The sequence below is a fragment of the Gossypium hirsutum genome, chromosome D10 (genome assembly GCF_007990345.1).
Source record: "Gossypium hirsutum isolate 1008001.06 chromosome D10, Gossypium_hirsutum_v2.1, whole genome shotgun sequence".
NCBI lineage: Eukaryota > Viridiplantae > Streptophyta > Magnoliopsida > Malvales > Malvaceae > Gossypium > Gossypium hirsutum.
This window is the reverse complement of record NC_053446.1, coordinates 15093059-15115817: the sequence shown is the minus strand read 5'-3', so window position 1 is coordinate 15115817 and position 22759 is coordinate 15093059. Positions and strand designations below refer to the sequence as shown.

The following is a 22759-nucleotide window of genomic DNA, read 5'->3' as shown; positions in this document are numbered from 1 at the left end:
TAAATTTAAAAGTAAGTTTATTTTTTATTTCGTGCTCTCCACGTGTCATTTAAAGAGTAATATTGTTATATAAGGGTAAATACACCAACAGTCACTCAACTTTGATACACCTGACAAAACAGTCACTCTGATTTCAATTCAGTCACCCAACTTTCAAAAAAGTAATAAATTAATCCTACTAACTATTTTCCGTTACAGATGTAACAAAAAAGTGACCTAGCATTTAATCGGCCACCACATCATTTGAACCCAATATATATATAAGGGTCATTTACGCAAAAAGTAAAAATATTGGCAATTTATTAAAAAACATAAAAGGAAGAACGAAAAAAAAATGTCACTCAACTTTGCCTCGTCTAACGTGACAAGTTAACTAGTCACATCAGCTAGTTTATTGACCACGTCACCTATCCCATTAAGCCTGTAACGAAAAATATTAATGAGTCACTGATTTGTAACTTTTTTATAACAATGTTAATGGGTGATTGATTTGTCACTTTTCAATAACGTTAGTGATGGATTTATTATTTTTTGAAAGTTGAGTGACTGAATTGAAACTTTACCTCGTCCAACGTGACCGTGACAAGTTTACTGACCACGTCACCTGTCCCGTCAAGCCTATAACAGAAAATATTAATGGATAACTGATTTGTCACTTTTTGATAACGTTAGTAACTGATTTGTTATTTTTTAAAAGTTAATTGATTGAATTAAAATCAAAATGACTGTTTTATCAACTAGATCAAAGTTGAGTGACCGTTGGTGAATTTAACCGTTATATAATTATATTAGATATATTAGATTATTTTTATCATAGATAATGTTAATATAATATTGTAATATGGTGCAGATTTGTAGTAATCACGAGCCTTTTTCTGGGAAATAGGCTTGCCTTCTCAGCTATGGAGAATTCTTAATGTTAATAGAAAATGCACCTTTGAAACTTTCAGAGATTTTCTGTCTGAAATAATTCTCTGCTGCTCTTTTTCTTTTTCCTGCAATGGCCGCTAAATCGATCGAGGAGGTGAGTTTTCTTTTTCTCGTTTTTTTAAAAAAAAATTTGGAATGTGTAGCTCTTAGAGTTTTTTCTGTTTCTGTTATGGAATTGGAGCTGTTTTTGGACATTAAGTTTCTAATTTTGGATTAAGCTTCTTTAATTCTTTTTGAAAAGGAGAGTCTTTGCTTGATTTGTAGGAAAAATAATGGAGGAATTTTACACTTCAAATCTGTTGCATTTTCTCCGGTTTCTTTCAAATTTCCTTATAACTGCATATCAATAGCAGAAATTTCATGACCGTTATGATCTAGTGCATCTTTCATTGCTTTTTTCCATTCACAAAACACAAACTCTTGTTTAGTTGCAGCGGAAATGTAGTAAAAGGAAGATAGATTACCTTCAATTCTTGCATTCTTTTCATTTTTTTTATGTATAAGCATTTTCGTTAGTTTCTTGTCGAATGGGATTTTTATTTATTTATACTATGGCTCTGGTAACCTAGATTATCTTGCATTGCCTAATTCCTAGTTATGATTCTAATTATTTTGATTTCTTTTCTTGAATTGATTTTGAAAATCAGTGCTCAATTTTCAATAGAAATTCTTTATCTCTACAAATAAGCAAATTGTATATTGATTTCCCTTTTAAATTCTAATGGTAAAGTGCCATCTTTATAGACTTGACTTAGAATGGAATTCAAAATCATATCAGTCTCACATTCAAATGAAATTAAAAGAGAGCTTTTCTTATTTGTTATGTCATCTTTATAGCCTTTTTTTGTCGAAGTTTGCTTTGCAAATGCTTTATTTTAAGACACGGTTACTTCCAGGAGAAACCATTCTTATCGGGGAGGGGGGGTGGAAGCACCAATGTACCAGTCAACATTGCATGTTTTGAGTTGATTAAGCCAAGCTTTGATGAGACCAACCATCATTGTTCTCTCGGTAAAGATTTCTGTGTTAGATATGGTATTGTTTACCTGGCCTCAGTTTTGATAATGAGCATGTTTAATGAATTCCTTTTATTGAAATTTCAGATGTCTTGCCTATTCTAATAGAGGAGACTTCATTTCCAGTAAGAGAAAAATGCAGCTTAAACACTTCACATGTAAGTTCATTCATAATCTGCTGCTGCCTTTTTCTTCTCCCCTATAAAACCAATCAAAACCAAATGACTTGGCCTAAAGGGGGGGATTTCTAAAAATTGACTTGCTCTATTGAATACTCTGAGAGGCACTTAGCCGGTCATTTCTTTCTTTGTGCACATCATGCATCGTTGTTGATGGAAATTCAGGCTGTAATTTAATAGATTTACTCTGAAGTGATGGTCATAAACCTGAAATAATGTCATTTACATGTTTTTATCTGTATATAAAGGTTTAAAACCTGTTTTTAGTTGTCTAGTAACCATTTGATCATTAACATAAAAGGGTTTGTTTAGTAAATTTGCTACAGCTTGAGAATCAGTTTCTCCTTTAAAAGTTAAGCATACCACTCTTTTCATGACCTGCACCTTAGCTTTGAGCTTTTCCTGATCTCCCTGGAATCAGCCTGATCTCTTGAAATCGCTCCTTTTCCTCCTCTCTTTTTGTTCTATCAGATTGGTTCATTTCTTGGAGAACTTCAAAAAGGAACTTAGATAAAGTTTATACAGCCGCCCGTCTTTTGAGATGACCTAATGTCAGAACTTATATTGAATACTTCAAATTTAGTCATTCTCCATGAGAATTGATACTGCAGTTTGAATTCCTCTTTTCGAGTTCTATGTTTGTTATTTTCTAAATTATATATTTTCTAAACAATAGTTTGGATACTAATAATCTCTGTTTAAATTCTTTCATACAAATAACTTATCTTAAAATGAGAATTCGGAAATTGATTGACTTGCTTTTTTATTTTCTCTGTGCTGCTATTAGTTTTCAGTTCCTTTGTGCAGGGCCAGGATGTCTATAGCATTTCTGTGTTGCCAGAGGAAGGAAACACGAGTCCAAAATGTACACCACAGTTAACTTTTTTGAGCCTCTTGGAAGTTCCTTTCCCATCTAAAAACCAGATGCGTTTGGATGCAAAATTGAGTTGCCGCAACTGCATCGATTTGAAAGTGGATGGTGAAGATGCTTATTCATCGTGCATTCTGGATACAAACATTGAGAAAGAGCTTCCTGACATACTTACATCCAGTGATGAGATTGTTGGAAATTCTAAAACTGAAGGTGTACTGACAGTAAGTTCGATATTCCTATCTTTATAGCGTGAATCGTCCAGCAAATTTCTCCTTTTAAGATGGCATATTCAGTAAAATGCAGATCCTACATATAGTGTGGGATATGCAAAATTTAATTACTTAGTCATCAAAGCATTGATGGTTTTCCTTGAGTCTTGGTACTTCTTTTCTTCTTTCACCGTGATCTAGATCTCAATGAATTACAGAATTTGCAGAAGGTTTTGCAGAGACAGTCAAGCTTAAATGTAGGTGAGAATTAACATTAACTGTTAATGTTTTAATTTGCAGGTCTGTAAGCATATTCTATTACCTATTTCGAACAATAACTTCTCTATCTTGCCCATAATTGATATGGCTGTGCTTGCTTTATATTGCATAAGAAATGATTGATAGTTTCGCCTAAACAAGAAAACATTCCAAAGGATAGGATATTATGTCGGTAACCAAGCTGTTAAAATGCAATCCTGGTTTCCAATGTTTCTTGCGTATCATTTAGCCACTCACTTGACTTATTTTTAGCATATGGGTTGGCTATAAACTATGCAATTGGCAATATTTAGCCATTCACTTGACTTGCTTTTAGCAAAGAGAAGGAAAATTTTTCGCTTACTTTGAAGAGGTATTATTTTTTACAAGAGTTATTATTCATCTTTCTAATTACAAGTTTAAATTTGTATCAACTATTCTTTATTTTATGTCTAACTATTGTAATACATATGTAATAAATAAGCTTTTTCCTTATGTTATTACACTAATAACCAAACTAGGCATTAATGTATTGGTTCGACATCTAAACTTTCACTTCCAATGTGATTTATATAACTAGCAAACAACAGAGCTTCCCTTAGTTCACTGTTTCTATTGTTTTCTATTAGCGCCTGCCGCAGGCCTAGACATTCACCCCTAAGAAGATTGAAGTTGACAAAAGAGCTTCATTTGACATGTATAATTCCAGTGAACTGATAACTGAGAACAAATGAACCAAATGCCAATAAGTAGGCCTGAGGTTGATACTTGACAACTCTATTTGTTTAAGAATTACTTCAAAGGGTTTTGAAGAAATATAAGATTGAACTCTATTTAACATTTCTCCTGATCGCTAGACTTTTGTTTAGCTCTATGAATTTTTTTGGAATTGTGTGCTACCTTTTTTCTGCTGTCTTTTGCGTTTCACATGTAGAACCATCTAGGTCTTTTGGTTATGCATATTGCATGTTTGATTCTTCATCCATTGGTACCACCTAATCATGCCATGTGGAACATATTTGGAACTCAAAAACTGGGGTTGATTTGAACAGAAAAATCATTGACTGAGAGGGTTCAAGAAGCACCAATGAATAGATGGAAAAGATATAAACGAGCTCAATCATTTGATTCAAGGAAAATAGTCTTCCTTTTCTCAATCCTGTAAGGTCTTGAATTCCTAGCAAATACACAGTTTACTTTTGAAATTCACATTTTTATTATTACTTCCATTTAGTAAGATTTTAATCACTGTTAGCATCTTTAAAATAACCTCATTGGTAATCAAATCCCATGGTTCTAACGTGATTGAGGAGTGAGAGAAATACATTAATAAGGATTATGTATAACCAGTAGATATCCAAAATGAAAACATTTAAGAACTAGTTGACATCTATGGAGGAAATATTTTGCTTAGAATAAGTAGGTTTAAGATGTTAGGGAGATCAACTTGAACTTGGGTATAAACAATTGAGTTTGAAGTTGAGCATGAAAATTGAGCTTATTTTACTAGGTAAATGAACTTAATTGAGCCTAATCTATCATGTTCAAGCAATTCAATATTTATTTGGAATCGAGCTTGAGCTTTAAGTGTAAAACTCAATCAAGCTCAAACCGAATTTCATGTGTCTAAGTCTGAGTTGATCGAGCTTCTTACAGTTGGAACTCCACTGGACTTGTGGTTACACCTCTACCCTTAACCTGACGGAGTCTAATATTTTTGCATTGAAGTATGTTTGCTCCATTGTTGTCAGAATTTTGGCAGTAATGCAGCACATAGTATTTGAAACCTACCATAAGGTTTCCTAGTACTAACAGTAATCAGAAGAGCCCTTCCGATCAATGGCTTATTGTTTCCTTCTTTGGCTCAGGTCATGTTTGGGGACATTGATATTGATTTATCTGACGCTGAGAGTTACGTCTAACTATTGATGTGTTCAATCGACGTCAGTCAGGTTCAAATGTGAGTGCGGTATACAAGTGTGTTGAATTTTTTTTTCTAGATTTCATGATCATATCCTGTACTCATGTCTGGATATAATACGAGTACTTAAAAGATAAAGTGAGAAGTCGGAGTAACATAGGATCAATCATGTCTTGTACCTTCTTTATTTTGTTGAGCATCTTTTCTTCTAGTTTCTTGAGATTTCGTGTTTTGAGAACTGCTGCTTTAAAGTTTAGCTTTCTAAATGTCAATATTATTGATTTTCCACTGTAATATGACCAGTGATTCAGTAATTCATCATCTCTTTATCACTGTAAATGTCAATATTATTTTCCTGGTTAATGGAAATAAATGCTTTAAAGATAAACAAATGCAATATAATTTTTAATTTTTTTATTGGGTTAATATATCATTCAGTGCTTGAGTTTGATTTCAGTATTTAATTTGGTATTTGAAGTTTTTCTATCTCAATTTGGTACTTGAATTTGGTTTCAATATTGAATTTGGTATTTAAACTATATGACATAATGTGGCCCAATAAATTTTCAACACGTGCTATAGTAAAAAAAATATAAGTATCAATTTGAACATATTGAAATCAAACTTAGGTGCCTAATTAGGACAAAAAAAATCTCAAGTATCAAAATAGAAAAACTTAGGTACCAAAGTGAACATTAAAGCTAAATTTAGGTATCAACTTAAATACTAAAACTAAACTCAGGTGCTAAATACAGCATGTCTCCTCTATAACAGCATTTTGCTATATCAGCCAAACTTTTAGAAAAACTGATTTTTTAAGTTTTATTTTAACTCTATATAATAACTTTTCATTTATTGTTATGAGCTACATTCTTTATTAAATTAATTCTTCATAATAACATATGATCTAAATTTTTAAGTGAAATTATAACTATTTCATGTACGTAAACCTGCATTTTTCATGGACTCCCCCACTGTGGGGCTTGTGCCGAGCCTCTTATTTCCCAGGCTTGACCGCTCGCTAGTAGAGGCTCGTTTTTCTCGAGCTTGACACTGTACACTTGATTCGGGAAGATTATGAGAAATAACGCACCAGTTCATAGTGTTTTTGGTGGTTGAAGTCCAATGACGAGTTTGTTTTTGGCTTGTTTGAAATTTAGTAGTGTTATTCTTATTTTTTTTGTTTTGTTGTTGTAGCAGTTTTTTTAAGATCAAGTGTTGTTTTCATATGGTCTAATATTTGATCAGGCGTTACACACAGCTTTCTCCAACCAGACTCCCACTCCAACTTGGGTACTGGGCTTGCGCTAAAAGCCCCTTATACTTTTTATGTGTTCTGAATTTTTTTAACCTTTCGACCTGTAATGGAATCTTCATAGTTAAAAAGTAATAATAATGGAAAAGCCTAGAATACAGTGCTCTAGAGTGGGCTAAACCTCAGTTGAAGCCTCAAACTCTCATACCAACATATCATTCTAGAAAGTGCCGGAAAAGGCGAAATGTCAATTATGCCCCTGGTGGAGATTTCCTTTTTGTTCATTTCCTCGTTGAGCTTGGAGCGCATTAAACGAAACTTTACTCTTTCCTCTGTTTCCTCTGTTTCCAAAATCAAGAGCTTTCAACACCCTCCTTCACTCCAAACCCACCAGAAAGAAACCATGTCAATTGTCCCGATCAATGGCCAACAAGGCACACCCACTGATCCTTTCTCTCTTGAATTATGGGATCCATTCAACAACTTGGATGTTTTGAACCCATTCTCCCATTCTTTCCCTTTCCCTTTCCCTTCATTTCTGTCCACCCATTTCCCTGGTTTCTCCTCCGAAATTTTCCCCTCCTTGGGGACCCAACTCAACTGTGTAGAAACCCCAAGGGCCCATGTCTACAAAGCCTACCTTCCAGGGGTCACCAGAGATGAAGTTCTGGTTTTCATCGATGATGACAGGATGCTTCAGATAAGCACTGAAAATGGTAACTTCATGAGCAGGTTCAAGTTGCCCGACAATGCAAGGACTGATGAGATTGAAGGTTTTATGGAGAATGGGATGCTCATCGTCACTATTGGGAAGCAAACTCAAGCTCCGGAGAGGCCAAATGTTAGGGTCGTTGAAATCACAGAGTAATTTCACTTTCTTTTTTTTATGCAAAATGTCAAGTGATGCTCTACTCTATGGTGTTTGTTGTGTTTTGAAGCTTGAAAAAATGTGTTTAATGTCAAAGAGTAAGTCGGTTCTTGTACTAGAACAGTATTTTTAGTAGTAATAAAAGCACTTTTGTGTTGTGTACTTTGCTTCAACTTTGGTTTAAGAACTTAGGAACAGAATTCAAGCCGATACGATACCTCAATTCATCACCGCCTGTCTGAAGATATTTGGATAAAATTAAAGATTAGATGAGTGGAGGATGTTGAGGTGGAAGAGTAACTTCCATCATTCAGGGGAAAGAATCTATGGTTTGTTAATGGACATGAACAAGTTGAAACAATTTCGGAATTTCTTTTTTAAGATACAGAAATCGAAACTAGAAATGGTAAATTGTTGGAACTGGTAAAAGGATGAACAATTCCAAAGGGACTGACCCTATTTTTGAAATTTATATATAAATTATCGTGTGTAGGTTATAGTTTATATTATCAAAATATTTTTTAGTTTTTAATTATATAACTTTAATAATAATTAAAGGTTGAAAATAGATTTTAAAGCAAATTTCAGAAAATCAGTTGATTTGGCTTATATCCATACATATCGTTTTGTATTTTGATTTGTATGTCTTGTTAAAAAATTATATTTTTCGAATAATGTCTCAACATTTTTGAGAGAAAAAGAAAGAAGCTTGATGTCGAAATTAAAAGCACAAAATAAAAAATATAAATTATCTTTTTTCTCGGCTCTTTATGTAAATGATCTCTCTATAAATATTTGATCTATTATTTTTTTTCTTTTTGTAAAAGGTTATTGTTTAATATATTATTATAGTCTCCGGATTTTTTAATTTGGAAAGAAAATATTTAAGAAAAATTGACAAAAGTTATAAAATAGTGGTGATAAAATTAGATACTATAATATAAGATAAAAAAAGAAATTAATTCTCGAAATTCTTACAATAACTTCAAATAAATAATGAATGCAAACTTTTCAAAAAAGGAAACAAGTTGAGAAAGAAAATAAAAGATTTGGAATCATGACCTGTGCATTTAAGTGAAGGAGACTATGCAATCTTTAGTATTGCAGTATCCACGTGATCCAAAATTTCAGAAGCATTCATTTATAAATCTGACGTGATAAACTTGAAACGTGTTAACATAATTTTTAAAATACTATACTTAAATAGCTTTGAATAATCAACTATGCTGATTTTCTCTTACCTCAAATTTAAATAAAAATAATTGACAGTGGATCTACCATTGTTAAGTGGTGAGGTTACCTTCACAATCTTCATTCAATATTTCAAGGAGTTGAATCCCTAGCAGCCAACAAAGTTCGCTTTTTAAAAAGTTGTATTTTTTTTATCATATTTTAATTATAAAATTATTTTTATGGAACATTTTTGGATTTAGATAACAAATTCATAAATAATCATTAGAATTATAATGATGGTATGACTTATCATATATTCATTTATGATCAAAACTCAATTAAAAATGTGTATGAAAAATGTGTATACGAGTTTAAGGTTTACATTATGTAAGCTTTATGCAATTCAATTGGAAATTTATGATTATACGATTAAATAGATATGTGTTTACAAGTTTAGTTTTATCATATAATAAATAATTAAACATATTTTTACATTAAATAATAAAATAAAAATACTTTTTGTTAAGTAATAATAATAAGGGTTAAAACCATATTTTATTGAAAAATTAAAACATTATTTTACAATTTAGTAAGAATTAAAATTATATTTATACTAATAAAATATATATTTAAAATATTTTTATATAATAAAATAATTTAATCATTATTATATAATAACAAGATTAATAACATATCTTTACTTTATGTAATTATTAAATTTATATTTATGTTAAATAATATATTTAATATATAATCTACCTGTATATATATAAAAGTACAAGTTTAGAAAAAATTTTGAACTAACTAATATAACCTTTGTTGTTCTTATATTACTGAATTTGTCGTTTTAAATATTTTTTATTATTTATAAGATTTATCACATTTCTAAATAAATATTTTACTTTTACTAAAATATTTGGTTAAATAGATTTACATCTTAAGAAGATAGATCATACTTATTGATAAGAATTCTTATTCTATTAAAATACTTTTATTAAATGAATACATAATAAAAAATTAAACTTTATATTAAATTACTCAATATTTAAATTATTATGTTCCCACAGCTTAATATATCAAAAAGCCCTGTAAAACAATTCAATAATCAATTGAGCTCTCAATAGAAAATAACACCCAATTGAACCCTTAATCAAATATAAGCAATCAATTAGGCTCTTGAAAAATCAATTTTCATGTAAGCCCCTAACATCCGTTAAGTCATGGCATGCTAGGGTTGTAACAACCCATTTTAATTTATATCAGAACAGTGATTTCGGGACCACGGTTCCGACGAGTAAATTATTTTTTATTATTTTAATGTCTATAGGAATATATGTAGGTCGTATTAAAATTTCGTTAAGAAATTTTGATGTTTAAGTAGTTAATTAAATGAAAAGGACTAAACCATAAAAAGGGTAAAAGTTGAGTTCTATTAGTTAAAAGGGTCAAATGGATATGAAACCTTAAACTAAAAGACTTGAATGGTAAATAGACCATTTATATGGGATAGTGGATGTGCATTGCAAGGTATTAATGTAATTATGATAGTTTTTAAAGGTTAAAATGGTAAATAATCAATTAAACATAAATTAAATAAAAAAAAGTTAAATTTCATCTTCTTCATTTCTAAACACCACCGAAATTACGCCATTGAAGCTAGCTAGGGCATTTGGTCAAGCTTCCTTGTTTGCATGGTATGATTTTGAACCCTATTTTTAATTATTTCTATGTTTTTAAGATCATTTTAACTTAATCTAGCTAGTCCAGGAGTCAATTTGTAAAACTGTTAAAGATTGAGGGTTATGCCATGAATGTTCTTGAATAGTTTTTGATGTTAAATGATAGATTATGAGGCTTTGTTGAGAAACAAACAAGTTTTGTAAAGTGATTTTTGATTAAATTTGCATTTAGGGATTTGTTTGTAAAATTAGTAAAAATTCATGATAAATTTATGAAATGATGATTTATTTGGGTTGGATTAAGTCCCTAAAGATTTTGGTTATCTTATAAGAGGGATTAAAATGATTAGACTTCAATTTGTGAGCTTAATGACTAAATTGTGAATAGTTAAAATGTTTGGGGCAAAATAGTAATTTTGCATAAATATGAAATGTGGATTGAATTGAATGTTTGAGGTTAATTACAGTACTTAATTGAATATAATTATCTATTTAGATCAAGATAAATCACGTACGGACCTAGATTGAGGCAAAACCAAAGCTTCGGATTAGCTCGATTTAATTTCTACGCCTTAGTTGTCGAGGTAAGTTCGTATGAACGACTATCATGTTTATGTATTTAAATTGAATATTATTATGTTATTTATAATGCAAATGATCAATGTATAAACCTATCAATACTATGATGAATTGACCGATATCGAGTCCCGGTTGAACCTTAGGAATTCGTAGGATACAAATGACATGTCATTAAAGATTTCATGTTTCAGGTGCTGGTCTTGAATGTCCTACTGATGGCTGAGGTCCTGCATCTGTTGCAGATACTCCACAACTCGTGTGAGCAGCATCGTGTAGCTCACATTCCGACCCACAGCTCGTGTGAGCAGACACTTTTTCACAGCTCGTGTAAGCAATGATGTAAAGGAAATGTTATGGTTATATGTTAAGGCACACTTCGTGTGAGCTTTCCCGAGTATCCGATGAAATTCTAGATGGTTCAACAGGCAAGAAAAGGGATTGAAATGGTAAGTTTTCAAATGGAATTATGCATAAGCTTATGGAAAGAATGTATGAATCAAATGATGTATTTCATATGGAAAATGACTTATCATATGGTTAGTTCAAATAAGTTATGTACAAATGTGCTAACTTCTGTACTGATAGTGATGTATAGGTTAATATCAAGCTTATGGTTTGAACTTTAATGTACTTATGCTTTATGTTATGCAAATTAAAATGGTAAGTTATGTTTTGAACTATACGAACTTACTAAGCATTAATTGCTTACATAGTTTCTTTCCTATGTTTTATAGATTACTGGAAGTTCATTGAAAGCTCGTCGAAGATCTCACACTATCTAGCATAAATACCGGTAGTTTTTGAATGTTTTGGCCAATTTTATAATGGCATGTATAGGTTGAATTGTAATGGCATTTTGTTGGATGTTTTATTGGTGTTTAAAATGTATAAGTTGTGGAAGTTAACTTGGTTTGTACCATTTGGTGCCATGTTAGATTGTGTCAATTTGGTTATCTTGTGATGTATATCTTGAATTACTCCTATAGTATGTCGAAACCATTTTTTGGAAAAAGAAAAATTAGTTGTCGACTTATTTGAAAAAAAGATTGGAGTCACCACCGATCTTTTATCGAGGTGTGATCGGATCACCTTGAAAACGATTTTGGTCTACGAATAAAAAAAAAGGGGTTCGGGAGTCAGTTACGCACGAGGAAGGATTAGCACCCTCATAACGCCCAAAATTGGTACCTAATTGATTAGTTAATGTCTTAAAGTCGAAAGTTGAAAACCCGAAAGGATTTAAAACAATCCCCTTTTATTTATATTATACTTTTTAAAACAACACTTGAATAACTTTGAATGAACATAAAAAAAAAAAACCCTCTCGTCCCGAGGCAATGAAATGTCATACCCTATAAGTTAGGATGCAACATTTGAATTTTCGAGAATAAGCTAACCTTTAAAATTTTTATCGAAATTTTATGTATTTTGAAACCAAAAAAATGCTTAGCTGTTTTAGTTCGACGAGAAAATCAAAACCCCGTAAGTTAGGGCACGATTCCTCATCATTCCAAAGATGACATATTGCAAACTTCATTTTCTCCTTTTTTACGAATTTGGATTAAAGCAAAAGTTTAATGCAATATTAACAATGATGTAAATTTGATTTATTCGAAATGAAAAGAAATGAAATGATCAATTTTTGGTAAATAAATCGGGAATTTTAACTACGATGTAATGTTTGGAACTAAAAAGCAAATGTATGAACATAAAACAATATACATGGGTAGACTACCATACAAATATGAATATACGAACTCAAATGCACATAATAATTTTTAAACTCAAAATAATACATGAAACAAAACTCAATACCAAATAAATAGTACATAAAATAAAACAAAGTGAAGCAAGTAATAAGCTAAAAAAACTAGTATACAAATCAATTCAAAATAAAATGAACACATGAAACGAATTAAAAAAATCATTTAAAATTACATGTAAACATTTTAACACATATAATGTGTAAACATAATATACAGAATATTTAAATAAAAGATGTGTAAAGAAGAATTAGAAGGTATATTATATAGAAAAATAATAACAAAGTAATTTAAAAAAATAATGTGTATAATCCAAAATAAATAATATATGTAGATGAAATTTAAAACAACGCATGAATTAAAACAAATAATATATATGAATTATGAATATATAATTTAATACAAATAATATCCACGATTTGAAATGAATAGAGTAATTTACAATAAACAATATATAATAAATTTGAAATAATAATACATAATAAATTTAAAAATTGGATGATTATTCTAATAATAATAATACGTGATAAATTCAAAATAATAATATATGATAAATTTAAAAATATTAATGATAAATTTAAAATAAATATACATGATAAATTTAAATAATGTTAATGATGAATTTAAAATAATAATATTGATAAATTACAAATAATAATGCATGATAAATCTAAGATAATAATATACAATAAATTAAACAATATTAATAATAAAACTAAAATAATATTAAGTTTAAACACCAAAATAATATTAGATTTGAAATTAAATAAAAAATGGAGTAATAAATATTTAAATGAATTTTAAAAAATAAAAATAAAAATTAAGTACATTGAATTAATAAGGATTAAATTGAAGTCAAAACAGAGTTTAAAGGAAAGAAATCGAAATTAAAAAACTATCCAGGGATCAAAACGCAACGTGCGCATGACATGGGGGACTAAATGGGAAATTTTCCCCACCCCCAAAACGCGGCGCTTTGATGCGGACTTAATTGAAACAGAAATAAAACGGGAGATAAAATTTAAAAGGAAATAAAATACAAAAAAAGGACCGGATCGAAACGCGCTTGAAATGTTGAAGGACCTCGTACGAAAATTTCCCATTTACCGCAGAAACACTCGGATCCTTTAGGCAGACGGGTCGAGTCACAGGTTATAACCAATACGGCACCGTTTTGGAGCCACTGAAACAGGCCCGAAACGGTGCCGTTTCATGCATTATATACAAGCCAGATTAAACCCTAAAAATTAACAACCATTTATCACTCTTAACAGACCTAAAAAAAACTAAATCTCTCCTCCATTTCCGCCGCTTCAACTCTAAAATCCCTCATTTAAACCGATTTGAACGGAATAAACGAGGTTCGGACGGCATTTTTATGAAGGTAAATCCCCCCTTTTTATATTTTGCTTCTCTTTTCTATCTATATTCAGTAAAAAAAATGGAAAGTTAAAGAAAAAAAGAAAGAAAATACTCGAAAGAAGAAAACAAGATTTTCTATCACCTTAAAAAACATTCTGATTTCGTTGCTTTGGATTTCTGTTTTTGTATTTTCGATTTCAGTAACCCATTTTACAGAGCTGTATTTGGCTTTATATAGCCGAAATAACAGAAAAAGAAAGAAATGAAAAATGAAAAAATATAAAAAAATCTATCCTCTTATTCTGTTATTTTCTTTGCTGTAATCCGATTGCTTGCTTTTTTGCTGTTATTCGGTTTCTTTCACTGCTGCTTGTTTGTTTCTATTTTAGGTGGATGGCCAGCTGGCGTGGAGGCCTGGTTCGCGTGGGGGAAGCGGCGCGCGTGGAGAGCCGAACGGAGGCAACCTGCTGATTTAGGGTTAGGCTAGGGCTAAGTGTTTTGGGTCCTAATTAGGCTGGTTTTGTAATTTTGGTTATTGGGCCGGGGTGTATTGGGCTTATTTGTTTTGGGCTGAGTAGTGGGTTTAATGAAATGGGTTTATTTTAATTTTCAGGCTCCAATGTAAACGGACTGGTCATTTTGATTATTATTTTTGGTTGGTTTAATTTGTGTGTGCGGGCCCAGGCAGAATTTGGGTTTTATATGGTATATTTGGAATGGTATGATAATGGTCAAGTTTGTGGTATGTTTTGAAAAGTATGGAACTAGTATTTGATGATTGAAATGTGGTAAAGTTGACATGTTTAGGTAGTGTTATTGAATGCAATTGAGGTGCCTTTGAATGGCATATTGGTTAGTTGAATTAGGATTCTTGAAATGGAAATTATATGTTTTGATAGGGTTTTGGTGCTTTGAAAATGTGCACAAAGGACCTAAATGTTTATGCATGAAATGGTATTAGAAACGACTTGAGTTTAAGTAAATTTGAGTCCACATGGCCTGAGACACGGGTATGAGTGAGCAAAATTCAATTCAATTCGAAAAAATTGAAAAGAATTTCAAATTTCGAGTTAATTTAATTGAGTTATTCGAGTTATTCGAATTATTTGAGTCAACTCGAATAAGAAATTTTGGATTTCGAGTTCGAGTTGAATTTTTACAATTCGAATAACTCGAATAATTCGAATAACAGATTAGTATAAATATCATTTTGGTCCCTGTCAATTTTGAAAATGAGCAAATTGGTCTCTCTCATAGCAAAAATTACAAAAAAAATCAAAGTAATTTTCAAATTTTGAAAATAATTTTTAAAATTCAAAATATTTATAAAAATTCTAAAATTTATAATTTTTTTAAAAATTATAAATTTAAAAAAATCTAAAAATATATAAAAAAAAATTAAATTTTTTATAGAATAGTAATTTTGGAATCTAAATAAGTGATTAGTGATTCAAGTTTATCATACTAAAATATCTTCTTTTTTTTGCTTTAAAAAAGTTTTCAAATATATATTGTTTCAAATTTATATTTTCTAACATGAAAATAGTTATATTGTACAAGATTTTAATTTAACATTATTAATTTTTCTAATTTAACTCGAACGGTTTCACTCGATTCGATCGAACGCTCATCCCTAATTCAAGTTATCTGAAAATTTAAATAAGAAAAGACAAAACTACGTCATTTTGAAAAATGTTTACCTTTTCTAAAGTTAAAAGTCAAAACTATCAAGTTAAAAGGCAAAAATACGTTGTTTTGATAAATGTTTACCCATTAGTCATACTTTCCTTCCCTAATCGTCCCATTCTCCTTTTTTCCTTTATACAAAATTAATCTAAAAGTTTGCACTTTGCTACTAGGAAAATAATCGGTCCATGTAAACGAAACATTAAGTATAAATAATAAGATTCGTTAATTCGACTCAATTCGACTCGAATTTTTTTACTTGGTTCGAAAAAATACAAATTGAGTTCAGTTGCTAAAATAGGATTCGTCAACTCGACTTACTCGAAATTTTTTGACTTGATTCGACTCGACTCAATCGAATACTCACCCCTAGACACGGGCATGTAAGGCACACGGCCTGGCGACACAGCCATGTGTCATCTGAGAGTTCCTCTCTATGCAAGTCAGTGAGTTATACGGCCTAGTACACGCGCGTGTGGGGCAACTCAGAGAGTTACACAGCTTGGCACACGGGCGTGTGACATGGCCGTGTGACCTTACTTAAAGAGTTACATGGGTGAGGACACGGGTTGGGGCACAACCATTTTTCCCTAGTTCGAAGGTTACATGGCCTAAGACACGGGCGTGTGTCTCAGCCGTGTGACCTCTATATTCAAAATTTTGTGACTTTTTCCTAAACTCTCCAAATGATTTCAAATTGGTCCCGAATCATTTCTAGGGTATTTTTAGGGTCTCGAAAGGTTAATTTAGGGACGGTATGTATGTATATGAATGGTTTATGATTTGTTCATGTTATTGAATGAAGTTAAGTTTAAATGTTTTCGATTGTACGGTAATGCTCTGTAACCCTAATTTGGCGATAAATACGGGTTAGGGGTGTTACATTTAATGATATCAGAACTACGGTTTAGTCAGTTCTCGGACTGAATGTAGCATGTATGGAGTCTAGAAATACATGCCATTATATAACCTACGATAGTGTGATAACTCCTGACTCAAATTGAATTATGTTTTCATATAGATAATATGTCATCCAACCGAGTCAATTCCAATTAATTAGAAAGTAATGCGTAAGCCTCCGTTTACGGGGCAACTTCTAACGGTAGTAGGCCCGCGTCTGAGGGCCGAGGAGGAGAGGCTAAAGAAGCCTTCTTCCAGATGATTTCCAAGTGGTTTACTGAGTTCGTGACGATGAACTCATTGGCTCAACGACCTCCACCCCCACCCGTACCCCAACCAGTCCCCGTAGTTCCTCAGGGTTTGGATCAAATACATACAAGTAAGCCTCCAGTTGATAAAATCCAAAAATATGGGCTGAAGAGTTCTGTGGTACAGCCGAAGACGATCTAGAGAAAGCTGAATTTTGGTTAGAAAACACGGCAAGGGTTTTCGACGAAGAAAAGTATATGTCATCAGTTCCTTACTCCAGTGCAGTCGGAAGCTTAATGATGCAATGGTTTGCACTCGTCCCAATATTTCACATGTTGTTAGCATTGTCAGTACATACATGGCTAGACTCGGTAAATTACACTAGCAAACAGTTAAGTGAATCCTCAGATATTTGCAAGGGACATTAAATACTTGTTTAGAGTTCGAAAAAAGTTCAGAGGGTCCAATGGGCTTTGTAAACTTAGATTATGCAAGAGATTTAGATCAAAGAAGATCCCTCACAGGATATCTGTTTGTTTTCGGAAAATGCGCCATTAGTTGGAAAGCCACACTTCAAGCCACTATGGCTTTATTGACCACCGAAGCTGAATATATGACAATCATAGAAGTTGCGAAAGAAGCCATTTGGTTGAGAGGTCTATTCAGGGATCTAGTTAATAAACACAACGCGACTATTATATATTGCGATAGTCAAAGTGTCATACATCTCACTAAGGATTAGATGCATCACTAATGAACAAAACACATAGACATTCGGTATCACTTTATTCAGGAGGTGGTCGCCGATATGATGACCAAAAGCCTTCCAGTTTCCAAGTTCAAACACTGCTTAAACTTGGTCAGTATCTTGCAAAGAACGAGTTAGGCCCCTGACAGGGCTTGACAAAGAAGGCGTTGCGGAAATACAAGTCAAGGTGAAAATTTGTAGAGTGTGCCTCGCATTTTAGACGAAAATAGAGTCGACGCTGCCATGAGGAAGAGCCGACGTCCCGACGATGAGACACACGACGTCCCAACGAAAAGAAACCAGTGTCCCGACGACGAGACATGTGATATCCTGACGAGGCGATACACTACGCCATGACGTGGTGATGTATTCCCCATTTAACAGAATTTCTTCTCCTAGTTAAACTCTGCTATCTTTTCCCAATCGAACGCTAATAACTCTAGGAATATTTTAATCATATTATCCCACGAATTTTAACCTATAAATATGACTTTTAGCAAACCTAGAAAGATTTATTCAACAACATAACAAAAGAGAGTTTAATGGAATTTTGAGTTTTAGTCAGAGAGCTTTGTATTTTTTCGGGATTTAGGGGATTGTTTTGTTTTTTCTCCATCTTGTACTTTTCTTCGGTTATTTTCCGTTTAGTGAAGTTTTGTTTTACCCGTGGTTTTTCCATCTTTTTCAAAAAAAAATTTCCACATCAATATTTATATCCAATTTTTTCTATTTATTCTTATTCATTACTTAATTCGGATTTATCCCCAACAATATATAATGAAAATCTAACTAGAGGATTAAAATAATTAATACCTAAATGGGGTTTGTTTATACTCCTCTAGTGATATGTGAAGGTAAAACTATGATTACACAAAACAAATATAGAATGTAAAACATGATATATATATTATTTAATTCATACGAGATTACCGAGTAAACAATGGGTTTTCCAGGTTAAAGAAATGGTCCCAGGTTGGGGGGTGAAATAGGGGAGCAAAGTAGTGTAGGGTAGGAAAGCAGCGATTTAATGATACATCACCGGCCGTACAGTTGGAGGACGGCATTGGTGTGGAGATTCAGGTCTGCCTCCACCCTCACACCTCACCTCTACTCTACTCTTTTGCTCATCTCATCTTTAAGTCACCACGTACCTCTTCCCTTTTCTTTAATTCCTTTAATTGCGCTACATACATACCTCCAAAATCAATTCAATCCATTATATGGTTGGATTTCATCATTTCAACTTTTAAATATTCTTGATAATTGATTTATAAAACCTATTTATCTTTTATCTCTTTTTTTAATTACAATTACAATGTAATATTGTAGACTCCAATGCAGAGTATAAACTATCCCAATACAGAGTATTATTACCTTCCTTTTCTTTTTCATCATTTGATCTGAATATGACGTTACCTAATTTATTTAATTACATTATGAAAGGGAAAAGAGTGGGCCAAAAAGTTATGTGGGTTCCTCGTCCTAGTGAGGGGGCCATGATTCTCCTTAATATGGGCTCAGGGTGAAGAATGCACCATGTTAGTATTAGAGTTGCCTTTTATACTTGAAAGGGCAAACCCACTTAGCCCACCCTCTTTGTCTCTTCTTCTTCCACTTTATCATTCTCAAATTAAAGCTTTGTTGTGAGGGAGACACTCCAATCCATTTGCATCCAATTTTTAGACAATTTCTGTTTTTATGTTTGAGCTTCATAGCTCACTTGCATGCTGCTTTTTTTTTCTTAATATATTTTTTTGGTTTATTTTATGGTTTATGTTTTGGATTCATGGTTGACCCTTCTAATTGTCGTCTTTAATGTTTGAACTTGTATTTCCATTTTAAGTGCAATATACCTAATCACTACACCCAACGCAGTATGTTGCTTTCTATTTTACGTGTTCTTTTTTTTTTTGGGGATTGCTATTCATCCAAAAAAAAACAAGAATTAAATTATAATCTTTTAGGAGATTAAAATGTAATTTTACCATTATATCAACTCTTACATTTAAATTTTTTAAAAGAGTTAAATTATAATTTAATTAATTTGAGAGTCAATGTCATTATTAGACCTTGTTTTACGATACAATGCCTAAAATTACCCATAGTCCCTCTCCAACCCTTAAATAAAAGGATAATGAGCTTCAACACACTCAACCTCATGTCTTTTTATACTAGCAACAATGCTGACGCAAACGGAGCTAAGACTCAATCGATAGTACTACCCTATTGATTGGTATAAATTGATAAAAAAATTAATTGTAATCAATGATCAATGTCTATATCATTTGAAAAAATAATGGGTTAAAGTACTTGAGAGGTCCCTCTTTTATAGGAATTAGATGAAATTAGTGTCTCTATTATTAAATGGATTAATTGAGTCCCTATATTATTAAAAAAAGTCAAATAAGTCTAAATTGTAATAGAGTTAACATTTACTTTATAAAAATTATCTTGAATTTTTTTCAATTGTAGTCCAATTCCAAACAAAAGATTTTATTTATAGAACCATAGAAAATTTAAAAATATTAACTCTATTAAACAACAAATGATATTTTTTAAATAATATATATTAACTCTATTTCAATTTTAATGATATAAGGAATAAATTAAACTATTTAATCAATTCCATATGATAATAAAAAAAATCTCAAATACATCCACCCAAAACAATGCTACTATCTCTAATTAGGGTTTGTTTATTTATTTAGAAGTCTTCTTTACGTTTAATAATATATATATTTATTCATACCACCTTAAAATAGCTATTAGCCACTGATTAACATTTCCCTCTAATTAAAGGTTTAAAATATGAGTTTGATGAAAATTGTGGAGAAAAGTATACTTTCAGAGCACAAGTCAACTACTTGAACTTTTTCTTAGAAAATTGCTATATAATACAACAGCAAAAGATAAAAATTTAGTGGTTTACTTTTGTCAAGGGAGGGATTTTAAAGGAGAACATGATCACATCTGAATATGTTAAAAGTAAAAGCATCAGAATCTCAATAATATGAAAAACATTGAAAGAGATTAACTTTTATGTCTGTGATATAGACTACTGAATGAATTATAAACAATTTATTGGCTTAACTTTCTTTTAAACAAATTTGTTAAACTGGAAAAATTCAAACATTTCCTACCAATATGTTTCAAATGGAGTTTGGAAAATAAAAAAATTTCATTTAAGTCTCTTAAAGTTTTTAAAATTTTAAATTAATAAAGATAAATTTATACTTTGGCCTCTCTTAAAAATAATAAAAATTTGATTTAATACTTTAAAAATTATAAAAAAAAATATAAGCTATTCAAATGGTGAAATTGTATTTTTACTATCGTAAAAATTACAATTTAATTTCAGTCTCCTAAACAAATTTTCTGACTTTGCCCCTGAATGGAGTGGATTTTTCTTTTGAAAAGTGGATGCGAGACAGGGCAAGATGGAATTGTTTATTTTGAATAGTGAATATGGAGTGATTAAGGTAATTGGTTGCCCCACCCCGACCCGCTCTACTATATGAAATTATCATTTTATTTTTACATATAAATTAAACTATTAAAAGGGTACAAATGTAATAACATAATATAAAAAATTTCATATATTTTATGTTTAAATTGTTTTTTTGAAGAATTATATTTAAATATTTACTTGAATTTAAAAAGATTAAAAATATTAAAAATAAATAGCAAAATTTAAATTGATGCAAAGCGGGTGAGGCGGAGATGGATGTATCCAACACCCTTAAAGGTGGGTTTTCAAGATTATACATAATGGAGCAGACTGTGCTAATTATGGAGCGGTGATGGATTTAATAATATTTACCCTCACCTCGGTCTATTGCCATCCCTAATTAGATTATATGACTACAGATTATTTGCTTACAAATATAGGTATAAACATCCATTGAATCACATGAGGGGCAATTAATCAATAAAAGCCCCTTTATTTTTAAAATTATCAAAATGGGCCAGGTCCTAAATTAATTATCGAAATGGACCATTTCCCCCAAAAACGCGTTCACATCAGCGCGTTGTCAGGGAATAAAGCAGGAAAACGCTTCCTCAAGGAAGCGCTTTGTCCACGTGGACAGAAAACGCTTCCTTGAGGGCGTGTTTTGTGTCCACGTGGACAAAGCGCTTTCTTGATAAAATACTTTCCCCGTTTGTTAGGATTTAGGGTTTTTTATAATTAGAGTTAGGGTTTGGGGGGTTTTGAGTTTTTAGATTTTAGGGTTTTAAGGAAAAAATTAAATAAATAAGGGTTTAGGGTTTTAGGGGGTTTTGAGTTTCTTAATTAAATTAATTATAAATTTTAAAAAATTAGATTAGGGTTTAATGTTTATGGTTTTTAAGGAAAAAATCAAAGAAATTAGGGTTTAGGGTTACTTGAGTAAATTAATTATAATTTTTTTAAAAATTATATTAGGGTTTAGTGTTTAGGGTTTTTAAGGAAAAAATCAAATAAATTAGGGTTTAGGGTTACTTGAGCAAATTAATTATAAATTTTTAAAAAATTAGATTGGGGTTTAGTATTTAGGGTTTTTAAGGAAAAATCAAATAAATCTAGTTGTTATTCGTTATATATTTTAAACTCTTCTAAAAAAATAAACTAATAAAATTAAATGTTTTTAGTAAAAATTAAATTTATGAAAATAATTTTTTTAATAATAAATTAAAAATAAAATATATAATGAATTTTTGTATTTTTAAATTTTAAAATAGAAAAAGAGTTTTTTATGAAAAACAGAAAAAGAGTTAAAAGTTTATATATATATTAAATATATCTTTTGCTGTAATTTTAAATTTATAATAAATTAAAAATATTAATATAATATAATATGCAAAAAAATACATGAAATTTAATATAATAAAATCATATTAATAATAGAATATTTCAGGGATAATAATTCCTTAAGGTCTTAAGATCATGGGTAAATATTTTATTGATTGTTAGTGAATGATTTATAAATAAGTATTAATAACTTTATTTAGTGGAATTTAACATAAATTTTAATATTTTAATATTTAATATATATTTTAAACTGTAGAAGTTTAAATTCAAAATTCAAGAAAAAAATATAATAATTGTAATTAATATTTAACTATATTTAAA

General features: G+C 30.8%; 2 protein-coding genes and 1 long non-coding RNA gene across 5 annotated transcripts; all 3 read left to right on the top strand.

Moving 5' to 3' along the window:
- Window positions 1-814: 814 nt before the first annotated feature.
- On the top strand, window positions 815-5681 carry LOC107914393 (uncharacterized). 3 transcript variants are annotated; one of them, XM_016843293.2, is made up of 7 exons: window positions 815-1024; window positions 1827-1941; window positions 2034-2104; window positions 2933-3220; window positions 3427-3469; window positions 4519-4627; window positions 5335-5681. In XM_016843293.2, the coding sequence occupies exons 1-7, from the start codon at window positions 1001-1003 to the stop codon at window positions 5393-5395; spliced, it is 711 nt and encodes a 236-aa protein (XP_016698782.1). In that variant the 5' UTR covers window positions 815-1000; the 3' UTR covers window positions 5396-5681. The 3 variants fall into 3 exon arrangements, 2 of the variants coding, with proteins under 2 accessions (XP_016698782.1, XP_040958489.1); XR_005919517.1 differs by having other exon boundaries at window positions 828-1024; window positions 3427-3465; window positions 5335-5366; XM_041102555.1 differs by lacking the exon at window positions 5335-5681 and having other exon boundaries at window positions 828-1024; window positions 3427-3465; window positions 4519-4632.
- A 1086-nt stretch (window positions 5682-6767) lies between these two features.
- LOC121222273 (18.5 kDa class IV heat shock protein) lies at window positions 6768-7672 on the top strand. The gene has a single exon (XM_041102554.1). The coding sequence runs from the start codon at window positions 6887-6889 to the stop codon at window positions 7508-7510; it is 624 nt and encodes a 207-aa protein (XP_040958488.1). The 5' UTR covers window positions 6768-6886; the 3' UTR covers window positions 7511-7672.
- A 6191-nt stretch (window positions 7673-13863) lies between these two features.
- Window positions 13864-14811, top strand: LOC107914833 (uncharacterized). The gene is made up of 2 exons (XR_001689032.2): window positions 13864-14088; window positions 14456-14811. It is a non-coding gene; the product is annotated as an uncharacterized lncRNA (long non-coding RNA).
- The last annotated feature ends 7948 nt before the right edge of the window (window positions 14812-22759 follow it).